Source organism: Tauraco erythrolophus, chromosome 4, assembly GCF_009769465.1.
Source record: "Tauraco erythrolophus isolate bTauEry1 chromosome 4, bTauEry1.pri, whole genome shotgun sequence".
In the NCBI taxonomy this organism is placed as follows: domain Eukaryota; kingdom Metazoa; phylum Chordata; class Aves; order Musophagiformes; family Musophagidae; genus Tauraco; species Tauraco erythrolophus.
Window position 1 is genome coordinate 57,556,847 of NC_141468.1, and position 25,237 is coordinate 57,582,083.

Consider the following 25,237-nt stretch of genomic DNA (forward strand, 5'->3'; position numbering starts at 1 on the left):
GAGGCTCTGACATTACCAGAAGAGTTGTTCCAGCGGCCGCTGGAGACCTCACCATGTGGTAGGTACATCACCACCATTACTGAGTGCATGGACCATCCACCTTCTGCGCACCCTCCTATGAAAAGTCCTGTGTTTGTTAGCTGTTCTCTGGGAGCTGTGCTCTAGGCCCAGCAGTAATACAGACCTCTCTCTAGTACCTGCTGAAAGGGTATCTGAGCCTCCATAAGGAATCAGCTGGACATAAGCACGAAGCATCCCTTGATCAAGAACATCTGACACAGCTCATAAGAAGCTGCTAGAGTTTCCAAGAAGTCACAGCCTCGTTTAGATATTCTTTCCACTAGTAGCAAGCACCGTGAAGCTCTTCAAAGAGAATCTAACTGCAGTAGAATCGCTGCAGTTCTAACATAAATATGTTCTGTTAAATGCATAAGTAGCTCTTGCATGTTCCAGGCTACTTGTACTGTTCAGTGATTAGGCTTTTTCTAAAGAGACCGACTGGGAGTAGGAAAGAATTGTATGGAAGATCCCAATGAACTTGTTTTCACTAGTCTGGGAACAGTGTTCTAACTCTTCAGATTTTTTAAAAGTTTTATTTCTATGGGTTTTTCTGATGGATGGAAGAAAGCTGGAGATGCAGCTCTTCTGTTTTATTTTATTTTCCCCTTCATTTTCCACTGTTTAATGTTCTTTCTGAAAAGATATGAAAACCTCATACCTTAGACATTTATATTGCTTACAAATATTTGGCATTCTGCAAATGTTTATGAAGAGCCCTGTGGTCCCATAAAACTTACCTAAAATTTGAGGACCAAGGCCTTCACAAACTTTAAAAAATAACATAGGTTGTCACACAGATTTAAAAATACTACCTATTAATAATTTTTAGTACATTAGTGCATTTTTAGTGCAACTCTCAAAAAAAGATCAGAAACCTTCAGAAAATCAGATCAGACTGAAACCATGAGAAATCTATCAAAAAATCAAACTATAAGAAGTTTGTTAAGTTAGAAATCTGACTCACAGAGCGCATGCAATACAAGTAAATACAATACAAGTAAAGAAAAAACGGCAGTGGAGAGTAACTATTTGATATGCTGTTTCAGTCTCCAGTGAATCTTCATTGATGTACTACTAATTCTACTACTAATCTTTCTGTATCATCCTCAGGTTTGGGGTGGAGGAATTGGGGGATATGGTCTTTCATGTTTTGATGGTGGTCAGGTACCCACAGTATGTTCTGTAGCTTCCCTGCCTGATAATTTACCTGACCTTGTTGTTTTGTATGTGGATCTCTAGAGGACACAGTGCCGGGAACTGGAGGTGGTTCTTTTGTGCTTCATCACTGTGTTGAAAATGAATTTTACAGTGTAGTTTTGTTTTGAACTTGTTCTTTTGTTAGATTTTTACTTTCCTCCTCAGCCAAGAAGTAAGAAAAAGGTTGTAATGTTTTTTGAGTCGGGGATTGGAGGTACAGGTTAAAACTTGATAGTTTAGGTAGGAAAAAAGTTCATTGCTGATACAGGCAGAATGAGATGTAGTTTGATCTGGCTGGAATCCTGAGAAAAGTATTCCTCTTTCAGAAGATGGTTTTGTTTTGCTTCTCAGAAGACATGTTTCATTATAGGATGGTGCTGATAGGAGTGGGAAGAACTACAGACAAGTTCTGGAGAAGGGAACAGTGTTACTAGAGCCGTTTTGCACTTGGGGCAGTGGTTTGGTGAATCAAAAAGCAGAACTCCTTAGCAGGGCAGCAATGTACAGAGACCAAAGGGACAGTTGTTCTGCTTTGATGTCATTGAACATCTTGTTTTTCTAAAGACATTCTTAATGGTTTAGGATGAGAAAGCTGAAACTGGGGGCAAAAGAAACTTCATAATAATCACGGCATTCTGCAGATACCTGTTTTTTTCAGAGGTTCCTTACGAGTGGTTGTATCTAATTGTTCTAGGTGAAGTGTCAAGGAGAAAACGTTCCAAATCTGAGGACATGGACAGTGTTCATTCTAAACGTCGTCGGTACATGGGAGAAGATTATGAAGCAGAACTCCAAGTAAAAATTACAGCCAGAAAGGATACCGACCAAAAATTACAAAAGGTATAATGGAGGTGCAGAGCGAAGATGGCGAACACATCTGTCAGTTATCTTACCGTCTTTGAATTAACTATCCTTTCCCACACACTCTCTGCCCCCCCAAACACTTTCTTTTTTGTGTTTGAAAATTGGACGTAAATCAAATAATAAAGGTGACTTAATTCATATAAAGTCCTATATAGCCTCACTTTTAAAAAGAGATCAAATATGATTTGAAAACTGTGCTGCAAGAGTTGTATTTGAAATGTGTTAAATATTTAAACTCTTAAGTCTCGTGTGGTTATAGATGGACAATCTTAGCAAGGGAGGTATTTCAGTGTGGTGAAGGGTTATATGTGGTGCACTTCATTGTGTGCCAAAGTCTGTCCCCAAACGAGTGCAATCAGCATTTTTGCAGATTTTTATAGAGCTGTTAATTGCCTAATTGCACCATTGGCTTGTAAGGAAACCTATGGTCTTGAAGAAAAAACAATTTTGGCCTTCTTTCCATTAGTTAGATAGTGTGTGTTGTAACTTCGTTAATATACGATACGGAAAACTGAACCATGTTTGTTGCTTTTTTTGTTTCCTAATGAAAATTTTTGCACTGCAATAGGTATAGGAGGGAGAAAAAATTTAAATAGGTGTATCAAGTAAACTTTGTGGAAATCAGTCTCTTGTTCTATTTTTAGCTTCTGCAAGAAAAACAATACAGAGCATTTCTGCTAGGGGAAAATGCATCTCAGAAATAAAGTTTTGTTGAATGTCTATAGTTTCTCTTCTTTGAATGCCAGTGTCTCTCTCAAGAACAGAAAAGTAAGAGGAGAAATTTATTTGTGTAAACACAGCACTTCATGAAAATACCTTCTCTGTTAAGGTTCTTTTTATATGTAATAAGGTTTTATACACCTATCATACTGGAATTACATTAATTTCTTGAATTAATGGCAAAGAAGGGACCATTTGTATTTGCCAAAATAGATGTAGAAACTTTTCTTAGCTGTGCAAACACATGCTTATTGGTGACTATAGATTTATTTGGTTGACAGGACACAACCATTGTTACTGTTCTGTTTGTAGCAGGATACTTGTTAAGAGTTGAGAGTATTTTTGTAGATCGTCTCCTAAATTCTAGGATTTCATTGTTATTTTTCTTTTTTTTTTAATAATAATAATTTTGCAGCTCATCCAGAGACTGTTAGAAGAAAAACTTGCTGCTTTACAGTGTGCTGTATTTGACAAGACTCTGGCAGACTTGAAAACCCGAATAGAAAAAGTAGAATGTAACAAGAGACATAAAACTGTGCTTACTGAACTACAGGTGAGTGTTTGTGTGTTGAACTACATACTAGAGTCAAATTTAAAAATAAGTTCCTCAACATTTAGTAGGAAATCTCATGTAGTTGTCAGTAGGGAAGCCGTTCTGACTCCGCAAAGGGAAAGGGGGAGAGCATCAAATACTAATTTTGCTTTTGAGTTGTATAGCTCTATTTCCCTGCTCAGAAAGAAGAAAGCAACTGATTAATCATCAAAAAACCCCAAAGCAAATCTTTCTTCTGGCAAACTGATTCATTAGCTGTTAGTAAACTGCTTTTATACTCCTGTGTTTCATTCAGACATTCTTCAAATAAATGTTAAGTATGAAAATATCTAATGCCTCTAAGAAGCCAGAAATCTGCTTAAAAACAGAAAAGTGCAGAAAGGAGAAGACAGTAGCACTGGACTTTGTAGAATGTTCAAACAAAGAAACAACACATGATACTTATCCATGTTATTTCCCCAGGAACTAAGTAATTATGTTCTAGCAAGGAAACAAATAGCTAGTGTTGAATGCAGTGTACTTTCTTGAATTCTTTATAGAAATTATGTACATAGTGATGACATGAGGAACACCACAAGAATCAAAGAATTTTGAAGTTGCAAGACAATTAAAAGCTTATGTCTTAACAAATTGAAACAATAAGACTGTTTTACTTTTAACATTAAAAAAAAAGAATGGAGTTTCCAGACTAGTTCATATTACATAACTTCCCCCTCACTGACCCAGACATTTTATGTTGACTTTTTGTTAAGTGCTGTCGTAAGACCCTTTCAGTATACTTGTTTATCCGTGTCTTTAGCCATCAACTACAGTGTCAAATTAATAACATCATATGAGGCTTGTGTTGATGTTAATACAATTGCAATCTAAGCTTACATGGTTTTATTATGCAAGATGCTTCAAAAGACCTCTACGTTGTAAAAGATAACAAATTGAAATATAAATGTAATAAAAGGTAGACTATAATTGTAGCCCATTGTGAAAGAGGTGAGGTTTTTAAATGGACCAGCTCCTTTTAGGTAAGAAGTTTAGAAATCATGGTATATGAAGCTTGCTGATTTTTAAAAAAAACTTCCATTCCTCTAGTGCTAACCTAGTGTTTTCAGGAGTTCATAAAAAGAATTTAACTCTTCTTTCTGTGACAAAAAAAAAAATTAAAGAAAAGTGCCTGCAAGGGTGCAGCTGCTGCCTGCAGAATAAGTCGGCCATCAGAACTGCAACCTAGACAGGGTAAATTAGCATCTTATAATGCTGAGGTAATTACAGAAGGAATGGCTTCCAAATAGTATATTGAGGAAAGCACAAGAAGTAGAAGACGAGATGTAAGAATAGTGCTTAAGAAGATAACAAACCTGACACCTGAACATCAAATGGAGTAGAACAGAGGTGACAGTAAGATGTGTGTGTGATACATAGCGTATCAGTGAGAGGGAGAAATAAAATAAATGGGGGAAGAGTAGATAATACGAAAGGCAAAAAGGGATGCATTTTTTAATGTTTGGTACATAAGACATTAAAACAGTCAAATGCTTTCAGTTGCTTTCATTCACGCAGAACATGGTGTGAACCTCTGCAAGATGGATTCTATTTATGCAGTTGTGAATAGGAAGGAAGATAAGTTGTCTCTAAGATATCTTGATTGTGATGCACATGTGTCTGCTGCTCTGAAGTAATATAGTTGTACTGTACTTCAAGGAAGAGTCGTTTCCCCTGATATGAGAATAGCCTTTGACTTGATGTCTTTTAGTCTATGTATCTTTTAGTTTGTATAATTTCTTTGATGGTTCTTGGGGAAGATATTAATGGGTTGGTTTTTTTGTTTTCATCTTCTTCCCATTTAGGCTAAAATTGCTAGATTGACAAAGCGATTTGGAGCAGCCAGGGAGGACTTGAAGAAAAGACAGGAAGTAAGAATTATATTTGTTTTTCTGAGTTAGCCTAAACCTGTGTTGAAAAATAAGTAAATTTTATATGCAGAAAGAGGTGACCTGTTATTCAGTGATGTTCACAAAGCAGGTTTGTCTTGTTCGGTTAAAGGCAATGATACAAAAGAATAGTCTTTGAACATGTTATGTAATTCTGATTTGTTCAGAAGGTTCTTTAGGCATCATTAGTGTGAAAGCACCTTAGACTGTATGTAAGTAAATTTAATTTACTTCAATGTGAAGAGTACAGAGTAAATAAGTGTGAATCCCAGTACCTTGGTTTTGGAAGTGGAGGGGGGAAAGGAATGGATACAAGCAATAGTATTTCTCTTTGTCTAGAATGAATATTTTGGATGAATTACTGTGAAGAAGTGGAAGCTAAAAGTCCATTAATGTTTAAGGAGGAATTTTGATTTTCACGCTATAAAAACCTGAGGGCGAGAGACTTACAAAAAGGGAGGATGTAGGAGAGGGAGGCAGGTAGGAGGTTTTGTGGGGGTTGTAAAACATGTCAGGTTCTCCTGCAGCTCCAGAAAATTTGTATCTCATGCAGAAATGAATTAATATGAAATATAACGAAAGCATAAGTTTGCAAGCTGAAGCTTTTTTTTTCTCCTTTAGAATTCACCAAATACACCTCTGTCTCCAGGGAAAGCATCAAGCGATACTGCAAACACAAACAATGTAACATATCGGTAAGCAAACCGCATCAATGTGACCATGGTAAAATTTACAATGGGACACTTCAGATACCTAATGTAATGGATAATCCCTATATTTTCTTTTTTTAATTAAAGTGCTCTTCCTTTTCCTTCATTGCTCTTCAATCATAAAATTCAATTTTGTTTCACAGAAGTCATAAGAGGACAGTATTGAATCCATTCTTAGGTAAACTGAAATGGGTGTTGTTTCAACAGTTAAAAATAATGGATAAAAATGGAAGTTTAACTTCAAGGAAGGGAAAATTCTCATGATGAAAGGCAGACTTGGTGCAGGCACTTGAAAATTTACAGTAATACTGCATTTTTATTTTTTTTTAGTAGGGGAATATTCAAAGTTAGTTGGGGGGGGGGGGGGGGGGGGGAGAAAATAAATGGGTTTAGAAAAATCTCAATTAAAAGAATAGCTGTAAAATAAGGATTTTTTTTTCGCCATTGTGCTGTTCATAATTATACCTAGTATGGCTTATTGAGAAATTCTAACCGAACCTTTGTTCCATAGAAGTGCTGGGACAGTGAGGCAGTTGCTGGAGTCAAAGAAGAATGTAGCAGAGAGCTTACCAGCAACTTTTCAAGCCCCTGTGAATGCAAGTAAGAAACTGCCTATGAACTATAAACACACTTCTTAAAAGTTTTATTGTTTTCCATTAAATAACTAACTGAACAGAACAAAACTGAGTTTTATGAATTTTTTTTTTCTTCCTGACATCAGAAATCACTATTTTTAGCTCTCTACCACATTCCCAGTTTTGATTTGTGTAGTGTACTTACAAGGTAAGGGAATAAATATGTTGATTTGTCCAATCAGAACATTTTTCATAGAATGGTTTGAGTTGGAAGGGACCTGTAAAGATCATCTAGTCCAACTCCCCTGCCATGAGCCAGGACATCTCTCGCTAGATCAATTTGCTCAAAGCCCTGTCCAGTCTGACTTTAAACACTTAGAATATTAGGGCATTCACAGCTTCTCCGGACAGCCTGTTTCAGTGACTCACTATGCTGATTTTGGCTGGAGTAGAGTTAATTTTCTTCATAGTTGCTAGATGGGGCTGTTTTGAATTTGTGCTGAAAACAGTGTTGATCGCAGAGGTGTTTTCATTATTGCCGAGCAGTACTTACACAGTGTCAAGGCTTTTTCCGCTTCTCACTCCACCCCACCAGCGAGTAGCCTGGGTGTGCGCAAGAAGCTGGGAGGTGACACAGCTGGGACAGCTGACCCCGACTGACCAAAGGGATATTCCATACCATATGACGTTATGCTCAGCATGTAAAGCTGGCAGAAGAATGAGGAAGGGGGGAACGTTCAGAGTGATGTTGTTTGTCTTCCCAAATAACCATCACGCATGATTGAGCATTTTCCTGGAGATGGCTGGACACCTGCCTGCTGGTGGGCGGTAGTGAATGAATTCCTTGGTTTGCTTTACTTGTGTGCTTTACCTATTAAACTGTCTTTATCTCAGCCTATGAGTTTTCTCACTTTCACTCTACTGATTCTCTTCTCTGTCCCACTGGGGAGGAGTGAGCAAGCTGCTGTATGGTGCTTAGTATACCCTCATCATAAATTGTTTCCATTTGTTTTGTTGGAGTGAAACTTCCCACTTGTTTCAAATACTTAATATTTTGTTTGTTTGTTTTTTTGGTGTAGTGCCAGCTTCCAGTCTTGCTGTTTCTTCGACAGTTGTGAGTGGACATCCTAAGCCTCAGACTCCAGTGACCTCCACCAGCTCTTTGACAACAGCAGTTCTTCCCGCAGCTAACATAGCTACAGTTGTAGGCGCTAACCAAGTGCCCAGTGGCAGCACTCAGTCAGTGTCTGTCTCATTGCAGTCTTTGCCCGTAATCTTGCATGTACCTGTTGCAGTGTCATCCCAGCCTCAGCTCCTGCAAGGCCATACAGGGACTTTGGTGACTAACCAACAGTCAGGCAACGTTGAATTTATATCTGTACAAAGCTCATCTACAGTTGGTAGCCTTACCAAAACTACAGTGTCTTTGGCATCAACTAACGCAACTAAATCAGATAACGGCCCATCTGTTGCCAGTCCTGGTGTTCAGAGGAACTCTCCAGCCGCTGCTGGGTCAGTAGGCACAACATTGGCAGTACAGGCTGTTTCTACTGCACATCCTGTTGCTCAGACTGCAAGGACTTCTTTGCCCACAGTGGGTACTTCAGGACTTTATAATGCTACCAGCAGTCGAGCCCCCCTACAGATGAAGATTCCCCTCTCTGCGTTTAGTAGTACAGCTCCTGTTGAACCACCCACCACTACAGCACCCAGAGTTGGTAAGTTATGCTTGAATGTTGACACTGGGAAAGGAAAATAGTAGTCAAAGGGAAACACAAAACTGCAGTCCTGTGGAAATTTGTTAGTGTGTTTTACTGAGATGTTTGTTTGGGTTACCTTTCTGTTGAAATCATCAAGATCAAAATCACTTCTGTCATAGATGTGTTTCAGCCATTGTTGAAAATAATCTCTCCCTAGAAGGAGTCAGCAGTGTGGCACCGTAAGCTTTATTTTATTTAGAACTTGACTCATATAATTCCTAGCATGAAGTCAGAAACTCCTATTCTACCATTAACAAACAAGTATATATTTTTAATATAGCCTCTCAAAATAATCTGGCTGCCTTTCTAAGCAAAGACATACTGAAAGTAGAATCATTAACTTAATTTTCACAACACTTAAACAAAATGGGGGGAAAAACTACAACTAAATACTAACCTAGTTCCAAAGTAGTACATTTGTTGTGTTTAAAATGAAGTCTCTGAACACAATGAATGTTCAAGTAACGGTATCTAGATTAAATATTTTAAAATACTTTCTCTCCATCTTTGGCCATGCCATGATGATTCTCTTCACGTCTGATTTTACATACCTTAAAAATTTTTTTTTCTAAGATGTCCTCAAGATTTCTAAGTGAGTTGGAATTATAACAGGTTTCTCACTGACACGATACAATGTTGAAATGAACTCAATAAGAGCTTGACCTCAGAACTAGTTTGAATATTTCCTTTTCCCATCTCTAAGTTACTTCTGTTAAAATATGTCTTCCTTAGAGTTGGACAGTTATATGCTTTGTATTGGTTTTTAGCTCTAAAGTTCGTATAATGATTTAACACAACATAAAGAGGATTGTGACACATCAGGCACAGTGACGAAAGGAAGGACCTATGCGTTCAAAACATGTGTTCATATAGCCTTAGCATATACCCTAGTAGTTATCTCACCAGAATTGAAGCACTGTTGCTGATAAGCTCTGGTTAAGATGAAAAGGAATGAGAACGGAGAATTTGGATTTAAATATTTACATCAAATATTCAAGCAACTTCAGTTTAAGTTGCTAGTTTAGATATATGTTTGGCTGAGCTAATAAAGATACTCAGTCTCCCTGCACAAATTGTCTTAATTATGTATTTTCCAGTCTGTAACAAACTATCAATTGTTCAGTCAATTTTTTGTACAAAAATATTGAATAATTGTAATTTTTTTCAGTTTAATATCTTGTCAGTTTATATAGAGGGAGGAGAGATTAGTTACGCTTTGTCCTCAGATAGGTAAGGGATTTGTTCATAAAATATTTTGAATACACTGTCAGACTTTCAAGGAAGGGAACATATACTGTTTCTAGGCTGGAAAGTGCCATTTTGCTTTTCTGTTATCTTTTGTTCCCTCTGAAAAATGGTAATAATCAAGCTTGAATACTTAAAATTGAAAACTAGAGCTGAAAAACATTGTGTGCCACATACTGAATATTTAGTATCAAACAATTTTGAATATCACCTCCAAATTTGTATAGCGGATAGCAGTATTTAGTACTGATTAGATACTGCAAATGAACAATTTCTTGACCCCTCAGAAAACCAGACAAGCAGGCCACCAACAGATACTTCGGCAAACAAGCGAACTGCTGAGGGAACAACACAGGTAGGTCGTTGATTGTTTCTATATAAAATTCTAAAGTTACAATCCACAGGAGAAAAGTTCTTTACCTTTATTGCTAATGATGAAACAATTTCAGTTTCTTATTTGTGCCATCTTTTGTAGTTTCTGTCCGTTTGTATTTTTCTTCTTCTTCTGATCCAGAGTATTACTTGGAGCTTGAGCTTCTGATAATCTTTTCAGAAGTTTTCTGATGGGGTTTGCGTAGGTAGATGACTTGGTAATTCAGGAGCACATTAAAAACTTGTCTGATAAAACAGAGCTCGAACATTCAAAAGAAGACTCTGCCCAGTTTTGTCTGAAGGGCCTGAACTGAAAGCTACAAATATTTTGTAAATTATTGCAGTGCTGTCATTTCCACACTAATCCAGAAGTTAATAAGAATTGGAGTTCTAATGTTTCATTGCCATATGTCATAGGGAGGGGAAAAAAAAAAAAAAAAGAAAAGAAACTTTCTTCAGGAATAACTGCTTCATGATAAAGGAGAACTTGCAGTACTTCTGGATTCCTTGTCTAAAATTTGTTGAATTTGCTTTGAAATTTAAAGGTTTAAATTAAGCTATTTAGAACTATTCATAATTTTCTTTCTGCATACAGATATCTCACAAAGCACTTCATACTTACATTGCTGTTAACTGGAAGTAATTTTATTAAGGGAAATAAAATTAATTTCTTCTAGGCAAAATCTCCATATTTAAGAGTGTTTCAAGGTACAGTTAAATCTAAATTGTATTTCAAAGCAAGAAGAAAATATACTGGACATGATTCTGTTTTTCACCTGTCACAGAAATAGTCTGGCAAAGATAGCCTCGCTCTACCTTTTTATTAAGGCTTTTCATAAAGAATGGTTGTTTGGAACTTCATTTTTCAAAGATACCTGTGGATTATAGCTATTAAAACATTTGTCAGTACTTGATATGTAGGAAATTCAGTACCAGAATGGATGACAGATGGTATGGTTTTAAGTTTTAGTTTTCAGTATAAGATGCATATATGGGAGTTTTTCTTCTGTAGAGCCTGAAACCCGGAAAAGACTTTGGAAAAACAGATTGTGTGTGATAGTGGTATTTAGCAATGGAAGGTGAGCAAGGAGGAGGGAAATAAAAGACCTGATGCTTTCCGGTTTTCAGTCCTCTGTTACAGTGTATGTTTCTAGGTTTACTTTCAGTCAAATCAGTTAAAGCATGTGTAATGCCATGGTTAATAAAGAAGGACCTGATGCATTTTAATTGGCTAGTGAGGTATGGAATTGACATGCCATGTCATTTGAAAAATCCAGTTAATGCCACCTGCTTTTTGTTATGTAAAATCCAAAATATTATATATTGCTCCGCACTTCACAGCTCTCGGATCAAAAAGTAGTTCGCTGTGTGCCGTATACCTGTGGCATATTTGATGGTACAACTTTGATGAATTGTTTCGAAAAGCAGTTGAAACAGGAAGAGACTTCATCAGAAAATAAAGAAGCGATAGAAGCAGCACAGACGAATTTTAACTTCCCTGAGGATGTCCTCTTTGGCTTGGAGGAAGAGGAAGAGGATGCTAAGAGCATCAAAAACACCCACAAGCAGACTGGCTGGGCAGCTAACCTATTAAAACAATGGCTGGCCAAAAATGGCAAGAATCCTAGCTTTGAATTTGTCCCAGTAAGCGAACTCAATGATATATTAAAAGAGTTTTATTACACGATAAGGAATCATGATGGAAATACCTACAGTGTGGCAAGCTACAAGTCAATGCGTGCTGGCTTAAACCGGCATCTCAAAACGCCACCTTATAATCGTCAGATTTGCTTAATGAAGGACAAAGAGTTTGCTACTGCAAACATGGTATTTGTGAGCGTGATGAAGATGCTGCGCATGCAGGGAAAGGATGCGACTCGCCACCGTCCTCCTATAGCTGCTGAGGACTTGCGTAAGATTAAACAATCTGGTGTGCTGGGATTGCACAGTCCACTGGCACTCGTCAACAAGGTGTGGTTTGATTTGCAGTTGCATTTTGCCAAACGAGGGAGGGAAATTTTAAGAGATCTGGCTCCAGATGCTTTTGTTGTTGAGAAGGACAAGAACGGGCGTCGATACGCTATGTTTAGGTATCCTGGCAAAGGAAAAAATGGAGAAGATCCTCATAAAATGGGTAAAATGTATGATATGCCAGGGGACCCAAACTGTCCTGTTTTTTCTTTGGAGCTTTACTTGTCTAAGTTGCCTCCGGAGCCCCCTGCCTTTTACCTGCATCCTTTGCACCTAACATCAGAGCAAATGCAAGAACAGCCTGTCTGGTACAAAAGAGAACCGATGGGTGTGAACTACTTAGGTACCATGATGCCCAGGATAAGTGTGGCAGCCAGGCTCTCTCAACGATATACCAATCAGTCTCTCCGAACTACCACCATCCAGCTACTGTGTGAAGCAGGACTGGGGCCTAGAGAAATAATGGCAGTGACAGACCATCACTCCGAGTCTGCTGTTAGACACTAGTGGGGAGCTGCGGAAGTTCGCTACAGGGCTTGGTCAGATATAATGGAGAATAATGCCCCAGTTGCCTATATAGCAAGATCCCAGATGAAGTGATAAAAGAATCACTATCTGATGCCTCCAGCTCTTCTGTAAACTGTGTTGTTCTAGAACAAAGCAAAATTTTTTTCCCTAAGAAATCTGTGGTGCCACCTGGCACTAATTCTGTGACTTTAGTCCCTGAGGGACGCCCACCTCTGAATTCCAAAAGCCCCATCTTGTTAAACCACAGTTCCTCCAAGGTGTTTATCCCCCAGCATGTGGCCAGTGGGAGCCTTGCTGATCCCCTTCAAGGCTCTTGTAATGAACCTGTCTTTATAAAGCGTGTGATAAGACAAGAACCGATGACTTGATGCTTCTGTAATGGAACTGGTTTCGAATGAATTGCTAAAATGGAAAAATTACCAGATTTGGTTTTTCACTTGGTCTGCTAAGGAAATTTCTTATGGTCTAGTTCAGCAAGAAGTATCCTGTTCACACTCCTGAAGTGAGCTATGGAACAGAAACTTAAACAGAGCAGGGCTTGGAGTTTGTATGACTTTCTGTGAAGTCACTCTTCTAAGTGGCTGAGCAGAGCTGTTTTAAAAAAATAAAAGGGAGATACAGATTTCCACTTAGCTGAAGAGCTCTGCTTTCTTCACTAAGTGCATGGCTTTTATGTTTTGTGAAGAGTGTATTTATTATACCACTTTGTGCCTGCTGGCACTAATGTAGCATCTTACAAATCAAATACTTGATTACTGGAGAGCACGGAGAAAGTAGAAGCTGAACAAAATAGACACAGATACACTACAAATGTATACATATGCATGAAAACACCTGGAATTTCTTGCCCACTGTCACCCTCTCTGTTCAAATTGTTAGCGGACCTACCAGAAGATTGTGCCTTTTTTAAAAAAAACCACTAACATTCTTCTAAATTGATTTTCTCTGTGAGCTACAGATTTGTATTGCAGGTCTTTTCTTTTCCTATTTAATATTCCTGGCTAAGATTTCAGTCCTGTTCTTCAAAGGCACTATTTGGTACAAAGATAGTAAAATTGGGATCTCTTCAGTTGTGCATGAAGTGGGGAAAACGTTCTCAAAAGAGTTGAGAACAAGTTTGTTGCTTAAATGGCAAGTAATTAGAGTTGAAGTATTGTCTGTATGTACTTAGTCTCATGAGAGGGTTTTTTGTATTTCCTCTCACCTACCTCTTCCGTTACATTTCATATTGTCTTTGCAGTATAGTCAGTATAGTATAATTCACAAGAAACACTTCTTGTTCTTCCCCACTGAACCCTGTCCAAATACTAGTTTTGGTTTTAACTTCTTCAGATTAGTTCACTATAGTAAACTGATCCTATCATTACATTTTTCATATGAGAGTTTTACAGTTACAAATTCTCAGAAGAGTAGATGTGAATTTTGTCAGAGTAATGAAATTGTAGTTTAAAAGGCTCTTTAATGAAAAAAGGTTACAAATTAGGATAGCTAGTCATAGTTCATTTTTAATGAAGCACACTTGAGAATCTAATTCATGGTTTGTGTCTGCTATTCTATGCCATAGTTTTCATCAGATTCTGACAAATTGAGAGATCTTCCTGTAAACAAAAATGGAAAACTGGTCTTCAAATCACAAATTATGATAGGTCCGCTTTGGAAGAAAAAACAATGTAGCATTCAAAACTGTTTTCCATTATATTAACTGAATGAAATAAGAATGTCTTCGTCCTTTTGAAATGTGTGTACACGTGTGTACACCTGCAAACAGTTTATCACACTAAGGACTTCACTGGAAGTGTTTGCGTTGCTCAGCAGTGGACAAATAGAGAAAAATTCTAGCTGAAATAACGAATTTACCATGATAAACTCTTAAGTCTGTGGAGAACTTCTTTGCTGGGAAAGGCTTTCAAAATATTGAGTAAGATTTATCACTTTGTTATAATCTGAACAGAGGACTTGATGCCTGAACTTTGGAGTTTTTGTCTTGACTGATAATGTTTACCTTTGTGGCCTTGGGTAGGTTATTCATACTTACTGCATCAATTTTCCGAAGTGTAAGACCAGAACAGAGTGTTCTGTTTTCTGATTTAAAGATTAAAAGGTTTTGAAAGTGCTATATTCATCTTACCTATTGTATTTACAGTCACTTTTATTTGCTGCTAACGATTGAGCTAGTTGATCAGATATAGTTCTTGATAAAAAAATTACATCTGCACAATCCTGTACTTCCTTAGTTGCAACATTCACTTACGATGACAATGACTAGAGGAAGGAAATCACGGATCCAGGATTATTATTTTGTCAAGCCTAGAGTAAATCAAATGGAAATGGTAAAGAAAGTAATCCTTTCTAATGGCTAGAAAGAAGAAAAAATAAAAAAACACATCAAAGGGCAACAGTTCTCAAAATATAAGAGAACTGTGCAGTACCTTATCCTAGGATATTTTAGAGTAACACAGATTTCCATATTTTAGGGATTCATAGAACTTGTAATTCATCCAGACTAGCAAATTTAATTTGTTGTTTGAAGAGATTTACTCTAAATTTTCACCAAGATGGGTATGTTTGAGGTTTTTTTAAAAAAAATAAAAATTCCTGGCTTTGTCTTGGGTAGTTGCTTGTTCCAGTATACTGGCATTGAACATTTATCTTGCAGAAACAAGAACAGCATGTTGCCAGGAGATGATTTTTTTTTTGTTTGTTTGGTTTGTTTTTTTTTTTTTGTTCCCTCTTACTGCATACTGTGGTCATACTGACCACATGCCCTGCTCTGGTCCTAACTGCATCTGGGTGACTTACAGTAGCAGCATATTGCTGATTGTTTCATTCCTTAATGCAAATCTAGTTGGTGATGTAAATTGAAAAGAGACTCTTTTGGCCAATCTGGGCATGTCTCTGATTCATTTTAATAAACGTTTGACTTCTAACTTGACTTCCATTCTGTTGGCTCATAATTGGATATTTTGGGCTTCTCATTTCTTAAATTCTGATTCTATTGGCACCAACTATACTGTGTCCTCTTAACTACCTTCAGTTTGAACCTGATACTTCAAAGCTACTGAGTGCAGTATTACTAACTTTTCATTTTTGTAGGGGATAAATTTTTGAAAATGAGAAAAAGCATTCTTGATTTGGGCTGGAAGTATTATTGCTTCACAAGAGCTGGAGTCAGTGTTTACTAAGCTTTCTGCTAATATTTGAATTAATTCTAATTAATAGAACATATTTCTAACCTTCCAGAAGTGAAAAATGGTTCTCCTGTTTCCCCTCCCACCCAAAGTGTTGAATGAATCTTTCTTACATTTATTTCCTTTCTCGAAAAGCTGAAGTAGGCAAACAGAATGTTTAGCTACTTTTGTAAAGTCAGCTTAGGCTATGTGTACATAATGGACATGAATTGGACTCCTCAGTGGCAGTATCAGCAGAGAACCTCAAACAGCAGGATAACTGAGTTTCTTTTTTTTTTTTTTCTTCCCCTTTTCCGTTATATTTCCATTATGGGTGAAGCATGTTGGTGAACTAACAGGTTAAGTACAGTTTGTTTGTCTAAACTTAAATTTAGACTTTGGCTGTAACCTTAATAGGAAAATTGTTAATCATCATCTAAAATTCACTTTAAAAATCTGAATATGACAAATTACTTTGAAAGACTTTTATCATCTATCACTTTTGAATTTTCTGATTAGAGCTATTCCTGAAATAAAAATACTGCGTTTCAGTTGCAAAGAAACAGCACTTAGCCTTAACTAAGTCAACTAAACTATTTTTTTTTAAAATGGCTGCAATGTCATTGATAAAATTCCATTTCTCTTGATGGAGATGACTCTGAAAACAGTGAGGAGTGACTGGAACCTTATATAATACATCCATATATTTAGTTTTTCATCTTATTTTCATAATGGAGTTTGGTACTGGTGCTGTGAATCTAGAACTTGTGTTTTCTGTGCATTTTCCTGATAAGTTTGGAAATCGCTGCTGTTACTTCAAGGAGTACTCTAATTCTTTTTATTTTTATGAAGTTGGCATAGCGTTTTACAGTATGTTAAATTTTTTATTCTCTTATTGCCATTTAAGTAATTCATCCCTACTGTGAGGTACTGTGATCTACAGTGTGGGAGATCTAGAAGGTATATGTTCTTCACAATGTGCATCTTCTCTGTGCCCCTTGAAGAGCTCCATTATGCACAATGTCCAATATCTGAAGTCATTGGGAGGATCCTTTGAAATTGAACCTGTTCTTGGCTTTGTTGTGGTTTTAGGCTAGTACATTTCTTTGGTTATCCTGGGCTATACAGCTTCTCAATAGTTGTACACTGTTTCAGTCAGTATAAAGTTTTCAGTGAGCAGCTTGGACGTATGAGTTTGCTGTATGACTGCTTCTCCTTTTTTCAGCCCTCCTCTGCTTCTTGCTCCAAAAGAAATGACCACAAGGATGTGGGAAGGGGCATCGTACTATATTTCTGTTAGTTTTTCAACTTTTTCCTGCATACACAGAAATTTAAGGGTCGTTATTCAGTCCATCATTTTACCAATCGCCGTTCCAGTGCCTCAGGTCCTGGAATTGCATTTCTGAAGACATGACAAGCACTTTTAATGTATTGGGGTAAATACTATTGTTACGGAGGAAAAGGCGTTTTTAATTATATAACAAATCTGGGTTTTAAGTATTTTATTATGAATCCCAGTTATAAATACAGGATTTATATATATTATATATAATATATAAATATAGCTATGGTATACTGAGAGAATCTATGAAAGCAGCTTTTATTACGTTGTAACATAAAATAACAAATTTGAATGGGGTTGAATGTGCTAAAAATGGCTGGCATAAAGTCAATCTGTTCAAGAATGATTACGTTATATTTATTAAAACACTAGGTTAGGTGAATAGTCTTTTTTTCCCTGTTCCCCACTCCAGGTGCACCTTATCCTCTTACAGAGTACATCTTTTTTCAGTCTAAATTTCATCTGTGTGTTTCACTTTTTCAGCTAATTTTTTTTTTTTTTAAATCCACCAGTGTCCTATCCATTTCCCATTGTTTCTGACATGTCTTGATTTGTTTGGTTGAACTACTGTTTAATTTAAGCTATTTTACTGACTGCTGGAAATTCATCTGGTAAAATGTTAATAAAGTACATTTATAACTTCTGTCCTTTTGCAATGTGTAACGAACTTTGTGAACGTTTGTTGGGAAACAATGTGAACAAAGTGAATATGTCAGCTTTCAATTAATAAGCAGATATTAATTCTATATTGTTGAAGCATTATTGATGAATATGTTTCCTTGCATTTCATGGTTTTGTCACTGAAAATAAACATGCATAATTATATATGTAAAATGGGATACTTGATTTTTGTCTCTGACCCTGGGGTTATGTTTGTGCTTTTTAAAATGCAACTAGCTCTCATCTGTGAGGTGGAACCTTTACCTGGGACTAATTAGAAATCTAAATTATAAAGATTGTTAGCAGGAGGACAGTTTAAACAATGCATTAAAAAAAAATAATCTGAAAAATTTCCAACAGGATGTCACGTAGCTGAATGGGGTGGCTGTTGTAAGGAACAAAATTCAAGTGAATCTATTCTTGTATGACTTCTAAAGTGATTTGTCTTTCCTTGAGACCATACCTGTGTTACCTAAAGCACCTCCGCTTGCTGAGAACAGCTTTCAGTAAGTAAATATACATGTGTTCTATAGGCTCCAGTTTGTCTTTTTGAGCCAAAAAAAATGAGAGGAATATTAAAACAATCTAATTGGTTATGTCATTACACCAGACATGGAAAATAGCTTTTAAAAGCTGCATTAAACTAATCTGAAAAGTACTATAAATAAAATATATTTACCAAGATGATCTATCATCCAAGATGGCCATCTGACATAATACTGTTGGGAAACTGTCAGTGGACTGTGGGCAAACAAGGTAGATGTTTCACCTTGAAAGAGTAAGAATCAGTAAAGAGATGTGTGTGTGCGCGCATGCGTGCATGAATGTGTTTACCCTTTTAACTGTTTGATTAAGGAAAAACAAAATCACAGCAGTAGAGAAATACTTTCAGCATTGCGTCAAGTGTTTCTTTATGGTTTTTAGTTGGAATTATGATTGCCAGTGCCTAAAACCAGCATATCTAGCAACTAGTCTCTCAGCCTTCTTGATTTATGATTCTTATTATTAATAGGGGTAGCAGAGCCAATGTCTACTCTTTGCACGAAAGAAATGAGAGGGTATATAATACATAGGGATTACTAAGACTGATTATTCATTTTTTCCATGTTTGCATTGTTCTTGTTCTGTAGGAAGTGTTGCACAGTGCCAATTAAGGGTAAGGGGAACACAGCAGTCTTGTAAATGCAATACGTAAAATGTCTGTTAATAGTATTTGAGTATTATACGAGTACACAACCACACACAACCAAAACATGCATTGCAGCCCTGTGAAATTTTGTTTGTGCAAATTATGATCTCGGTAAACTACTAACTTTGTTGTATTATCATTTTCATTTTTATCTTGGTAAGAGATGACACATACGTTTGGTACCTGGTCGAATAAATTTTCGTGACAGCTTTGCAAGGCTAGAATAATTGCTTCAATTTTGTGGGAGTTGCTGCATTGAGAATAATAGCTATTAAGGAGTGATAAGTCTGACATTGAAGCAGTTGATCACTGCAATACGCTGAAAAATTTATTAAAAAAAAAATCATTTCCACAGCTGCTTAGACTGTGCCTGAAATCTGTAGTTTTGTATATGGGTGACTAAAAACATAATATGAGCCTTTTAATTATGCATACAAACACAGTATCACCACCCTCCCCACACACACTCTGTTCCCAGAACATATTTTTAACATCACTTCCCATAATTTAAGATTGATTTTGCTATTATATAACGCCTTGATGTGACGTGTATGATTGTGGTGGTGTGATGCTTCATTTTACAACCCCCAGATTTTTTTCAGTTTTGTTACTGTAGAAACTGTTAATAATAAAATTGTCTGCACTTTCAGTGCGCCAAATGTAATCTTAAAAATTTAGATCTTTATGTCGTGTTTTAACCCCAGCAACAACCAAAACATCAGTGTGTTATCAACATTATTTTCATATTAAATCCAAAACACAGCGCTGTACCAGCTACTAGGATGAAAAATTAACTCTATTCCCGCCAAAACCAGGACACTTTACTACCTTAGAGTTAATTTTTATTTTGCACTGTATTTTTTGTTGTTGCATTCTTTTTCCCTTAATTTTCCATTTTTACATACTGAAGTGTTCCTTTATGAAAAGCAGGTGGCATTACAATGGATTGCATGGCGTTATATAATACCAAAACTTTTTTTAAACATATGTATCATGTATGAATAGAGAAGTGCATATTCAGGACTTTCTTCAAAATACCAACATTTGCCTTTTGGTTTTTCACGTGGTACAATACACATGCGTGCTGACATGTGTATGTGTGCTGTTACATAAAATGATGCAACAGATAACGTTTGCTATTCAATTTGAGTTTTGAGAGATTTCTTTCCCAGTTTTCTTCAGTAGTTTGCCATTGACATGTATATATGCTACGATGTTCTAACTACTTCTTTCTGTGTGAAATTTCACAGTTGTAGTTATGGTGAGAGATACCTCCTTGTCTCAACATCATGTCTACCATGTGTGCTTTGGCCTTTAAATTCGGTTTCTTTCCTTGTATTTGTTTTTCTCATGGAATTGGAATAGGTTTTTTCTCCCTACACCCCTTTTTTTCTTTCTCTTTTAAAAATTGCAAATGATGAATCAACCTAATTTGCATCAGTGCTGATGTGAAAAAGCTGACAGATAGCAAAGCTAAGGTGATATTCTTTCTCCCGCTACAGTGTATTTTAGAACAGTGTGAAATGGTCTCAGTGTGTGGGAAAACGTATGAAGATAGTAGCCTGTCTCTGTCCCTACTTTTCCAGAGGCAAACAAGGAAACTGCTTCAGAATCACTTCAGCACCAGAGGCAGCCTTTCGTTTTATTGCAAGGCTGATTCCTTTCTGATTTCTCTTTATTAACTTACTATTGACTAGTGTGTAGGTTACTTATTAGATATTGCAGTCAATTACTTATGGGATATAATGACAGTCTTCCAAAAGAAGGAAGAAAGTTCTTCATTATGAAGCACTTATGTTGGTTTTATTGGAAATCTTAAATTGTGATGTCAGATTCAGGTGACCCTATTCACTGTATTTATGCGTTTTTAACAACCTCCAGGATTTTTATTACCTCTAAGAACTCTGTTTGTTTCTGTTATACTTCTTTTTTAGAATTATATAGTATCCGTATGGATTGAAAATCACTGTATAATTCTTTTCTTCCTCAAGAAAAACTTGCATTATTACGGCTTTTTTCTAGCACTTCTCCCCATAAGTATATCTTATTTGTCACTACATGTATTTCTCAGTACTTTCTTTAATTGTTAAAAAGACTTTAGTGGTTGGGATGGGAAGAAAGCAGATGTTACGCTGTTATAGTATATGCAGTGGAAAACGCATGAAATTCTGAGTATAGGTCATTTTTACTAATCCTTTGTAGAAAACCCTGAATTGAAGTGTAATTACTGTAATATGATTAGAGATTTTACCAAAACCTTGTTGGAAACCCAATACAATGCGTTAGGTGTGGACATGACTTTGCAAACCGAAGAAGGTGGGGCAGAGGGCCTTCAATTTGACAAGATTTTCTTTAAAGAACGCACTTTTCAAAACAGGTGAACATTGTAAATGTGAAGTGCCTTCTCCTTGGCTGGCTGTTTCAGGAAGATCACAACACCGAATGAGAATAGCGGAGTAGTGTTACAGTACACTGGCATCATCCTTCCGTATTTGTGGTGGTACAGGCTGTTTGGCTTGTAATTCTCTTTTCCTCTGCTGCTTTTGTTCCTCCTTCTGCTTCTTTTTTTCACCTTTGTTTCTGCTCTTAATCGTTCCTTGCAGTCCTCTTCCCCCATGTCACCTAGTGTTTTGCCTTTCCACTCCGAAATTTCATGCGTCTTCTTGAACTGGATGTACATTAGACTTAAATATTAAATGTTCAGTTATAGGACACATTGTTTTTATGGAAAACATCTTAATTGCAAATGCAAGTTCACCAACCAGATGAAGACTAAAGATGTGACTAAAGTTTTGTATTTTTCTTGCTCTCTTTATAATTTTTTTTTTCACATTTATCTTTAAAACTAACGTTTCAGAGTAGGATTTGTTAGGTTTAATTTTTGATATAATTTTTTCATTGAATTGTTTTGTGTTGATTGTTACACTGCTGTCTGCTATGTGAAAGCAGAGAAAGATCTAAACTAAGGCAGCTCAAATGCAGTGGTGGTTAACTGGGTAGTTCAATCTGTGATGTTGCTAGTTCTGGGTTGTACAAAGTTACCTTATCAGCTATGGATAAAAGCAGGTCCAGAACAGCAGTGTGAATGACAGTATTTTGGAGGATTTCCACTTACTTGGATTTTAAAGGCGTATACATTAAGATACATGAGCTGCTGAGAAAGGATGGAAAAGGGAGTTCAGCAGTTTACATTTCTTTTAAATCTCAATGTAAACCTTTTTCTGTTTGATTACTGGAAAGTACCTGGATGCTGTTGTAAACAATCAGATATAAGTGCCACTTCTGTTCTGTTTGGAGACTGGTGCTCTGGTTCTGACAAACAACGAAATGGTGGCTTTGGGGCTAGTGGTTTTGTTTGTTTTGGGTTTTTTGGAACTGTGATCTTCAAACAGATAGACATCACTTCCTATTACTGTGGTTATTTTGCTTCTGTTCCTATTTGATATTCTAAGGCCACTCAATCTTCTGGTATTAGACTTTTTAGGCAATATGTGAACTAAAGCACCAGGCATATGTTTTGGGTTCTCATTAAATGGTTTTAATTATTTCACTAGTGTGACTGTGGTGATGAAAAAGTGTTCTAATTGCATCATCTGCATCTGTCATCTTCTGCAGAGATCAGCTGAAGCAGGTTCAGGTTCTTGGCTTCTTGTGTTTGGAGAAAGCTGAAAACCGATAGCAGACCAGAATGCCTTGACTTTGCTTTTCTGCGTTACCAGTTTCTGCCCAAATGCTTGCTGAAATCTAATATTAAGAGCTGAAAAACTTGTTACCTTATTCCAATTTTTGACATAAATGGGAAAGTTGTTCTTACATGACTTACATGAAAGTCCAATGTCAGGCTTCCCTTTGCCTTCATCAGGGCTGCAAGCCTTCTTAAGCTGGTTTCTAATTTTACTCAGAGCAGCATGTCTGAATCTCCTCTTCTTATGTATATGACCTGGCAGTCTCCTCCCCAGAATCCAATTCCCTTCATTTACAGAAACAGTAGCAGCTATTTCTCTCTAGCCTTCCTTCAAACATAGCTCTGTTGTAAACAAGTCCTTGTAGCAACAAATCGTCCCTGAGAGAATTTCTGAGTAAAATAGTCATGATACTCAAAAGAGATGTTTTTCTTTTCTTGATTGGTTGGGCACAGGATTTTCTGAAAACCATTTATTACTTACTGTTGGCAAGGATGATTCCCAATGGTTCCATTTGTAGGTCTTAACCATTCAAGTGGTAAGAGAAGATCCTGGTGATACATAATTTCACCATGAGAAAGTAGTGTGGACTGGTCTTATAATACTCAATTCTCAGTTCTTCCTGAATCTCCTTTTCTTTCCTGAATTTGAGATACGTACGAATATCTGAAAACTGTGTGCCAACACTACAGGATATAGAAATGGATACTCCTTCTTCTTTTAAATATAGTTGGATGCTCTGAATAGTCAAAATCCTGACCTTTATGACAGGCATAATTAGTAGTGTATTCTATGTGGGAATACCATACCTCCCCCCCCAGGTAGGAAACATATGTGCAGCATTTTCAGTGTTTCAAGTTTCCTTAAAATTTTCCTGTACCCTTAGATTTCACTCAAGGGAAATGCATGGTTGATGAACTAGAGGAATTTAGTTGAGGAGGCCAGGTAGTCAGGACTTCAGGGTGTGGTGTGTGTGGAGTACAGCATCTCCTTGGAGTAGCTGGAGTGTGCGCCCTGGAACCAGGACTGGGGGATGTACCACAGAGCACTAATCAAAACACTGCCCTACAGATCTGCAACTTCTAACTTGGGTTGTGGAAAGAACCTAACTACATATGAATAGTTCCTGTTGAAGAGATTGTTACCAGGGTGGTTGTTTAGTAGAAAACCTTGAACAAGAAGATCTTTCCTCCTGAGAAGTGTATGTATGAGACCTTGTCATCTGATTGGATTTATCCTTTAATAGTTGCCTGTTTAACTAACTCAAGATTTTGGCCTTCCAGACACACAAAAATAAAATGCATGCAGTGACACTTGCTGACTTGGAAATTCAAAGAACTTTCTCGACTGACATGGTTAAGTAGAGCTTCAAAACAGCTAGCTTTCCTACGAGAGAGTATTTGTCTAAGGATTTAGATTTCCTCGCAGAGGAAGAATTGAAAGGAAATTAATTCAATCTCCCCCTCCATTTTTCAGTCTGCTTTCTCCTGGCAGAGAGAGCCATAGTTCAAAATACACATCGTTGACTGGGAAAACTATCAAGTTGAAATGAAATTCCTCTTGACTTTATGCTAATCAAATAATCATTGATTATTTGAATGCGTCTTTTATCTTAAGCTTCAAGTGGATAAATCAGCTCATTGTACGAAGAAAACTGAAACTGAAAAGTCTTTGAAATAAAAAACAGGAGAATTCCCTGGTTAATAAATCTGAAGGATGTTTCTCTATGTATAACAAAGATTCCCCATAGAGGTCTCTTCTATCACCTGTGAACATAAGTAGTTAGATATTCAAATTGGATATCATGTAGGTTATTAGCAGAATTTAATTGGTGGCAGTATCAGAACTTAAGGCAAGAAGAAATCAGGTTGTAGTAATGTATAATGAAGAGATCAGTCATGTCAAGCACTCCAGATTCAGTGACCAGTAATTTTAACACAGTTTTTGTTTTCATTTAGTAGTCGTACAATACCTCTTTTACCCCTCCTTAAAGCCTTGCCTGTGTGAGAATTGTCTTTAGGACCTCCTTAAAGGCTTAGTTTTGCCTAAATGAAAGGTGATAGAGCAGGTAATTTCAATGCTTAAGGTTTTTTGCATCTGTCCCCATCTGACTGCAGAAAAATCTCTAACGTTCCTAGGATTTATCAGGTTGATGTTTGTACAGACCATAATTCTTATGCTTTTTTCCATGTTAATTGTTCAGAGATTTTGATAAATATCTTGCTTTGCTAACCCTTTGTCTGTCCTAAGGAACCTGCATAAATCTTTAATGCATAAATCTGTAGCAGTTCAGTCCCAACAATAAATGATCATCTCTTCTAAAAAAACCCCAAAAACCCAATTTTTTGAAGAAATTGACATCGTTCAAGATTTTTTCTAGAAAGTGTATTTAAAAACAAGACAATATATAGGACCTCCCACAATATTTTTTGCATTATCTAAACGAAAATGTTGGTGGTCTCTCCAGTCTGGACATCCAAGGGAAAGCAATTGATCCAGAAGATAAATCTTGTTCGATGGTCCTCTAAGGTTTTTTTTTAATAACATTTAGCCTTCACAATAGCTTAAAAGATCCCTTTATCCTCTCTAAAGAGATGGCTATAAATGGTGTCGTATGTAGAATAATAGAATGCTAAAATTTGTCATAAAGGATACTTTAGAAAGCTGGATAGAATTAGAGTTTTCTGGTGGCTTTTGACATGTTTTGTAAGCATTA

General features: G+C 36.7%; 1 protein-coding gene across 9 annotated transcripts in view; it reads left to right on the forward strand.

Annotated features, from left to right (window-relative positions):
• ATF7IP (activating transcription factor 7 interacting protein) overlaps positions 1–25,237 on the forward strand; it is a 105,944-nt gene that overhangs the window by 63,068 nt on the left and 17,639 nt on the right. For 5 of the 9 annotated variants that reach the window (XM_086610991.1, XM_086610998.1, XM_086610993.1 and 2 more), the window contains exons 4-11: positions 1,952–2,097; positions 3,257–3,394; positions 5,236–5,301; positions 5,941–6,014; positions 6,541–6,629; positions 7,684–8,322; positions 9,897–9,964; positions 11,323–15,066. In XM_086610991.1, coding sequence (XP_086467117.1) covers positions 1,952–2,097; positions 3,257–3,394; positions 5,236–5,301; positions 5,941–6,014; positions 6,541–6,629; positions 7,684–8,322; positions 9,897–9,964; positions 11,323–12,459 — 2,357 coding nt within the window. In that variant the 3' untranslated portion in view covers positions 12,460–15,066. Of the gene's footprint in view, positions 1–1,951; positions 2,098–3,256; positions 3,395–5,235; positions 5,302–5,940; positions 6,015–6,540; positions 6,630–7,683; positions 8,323–9,896; positions 9,965–11,322; positions 15,067–25,237 lie in introns of those variants that run through there. The other 4 variants (XM_086610994.1, XM_086610995.1, XM_086610997.1 and 1 more) reach the window with 2 other exon arrangements.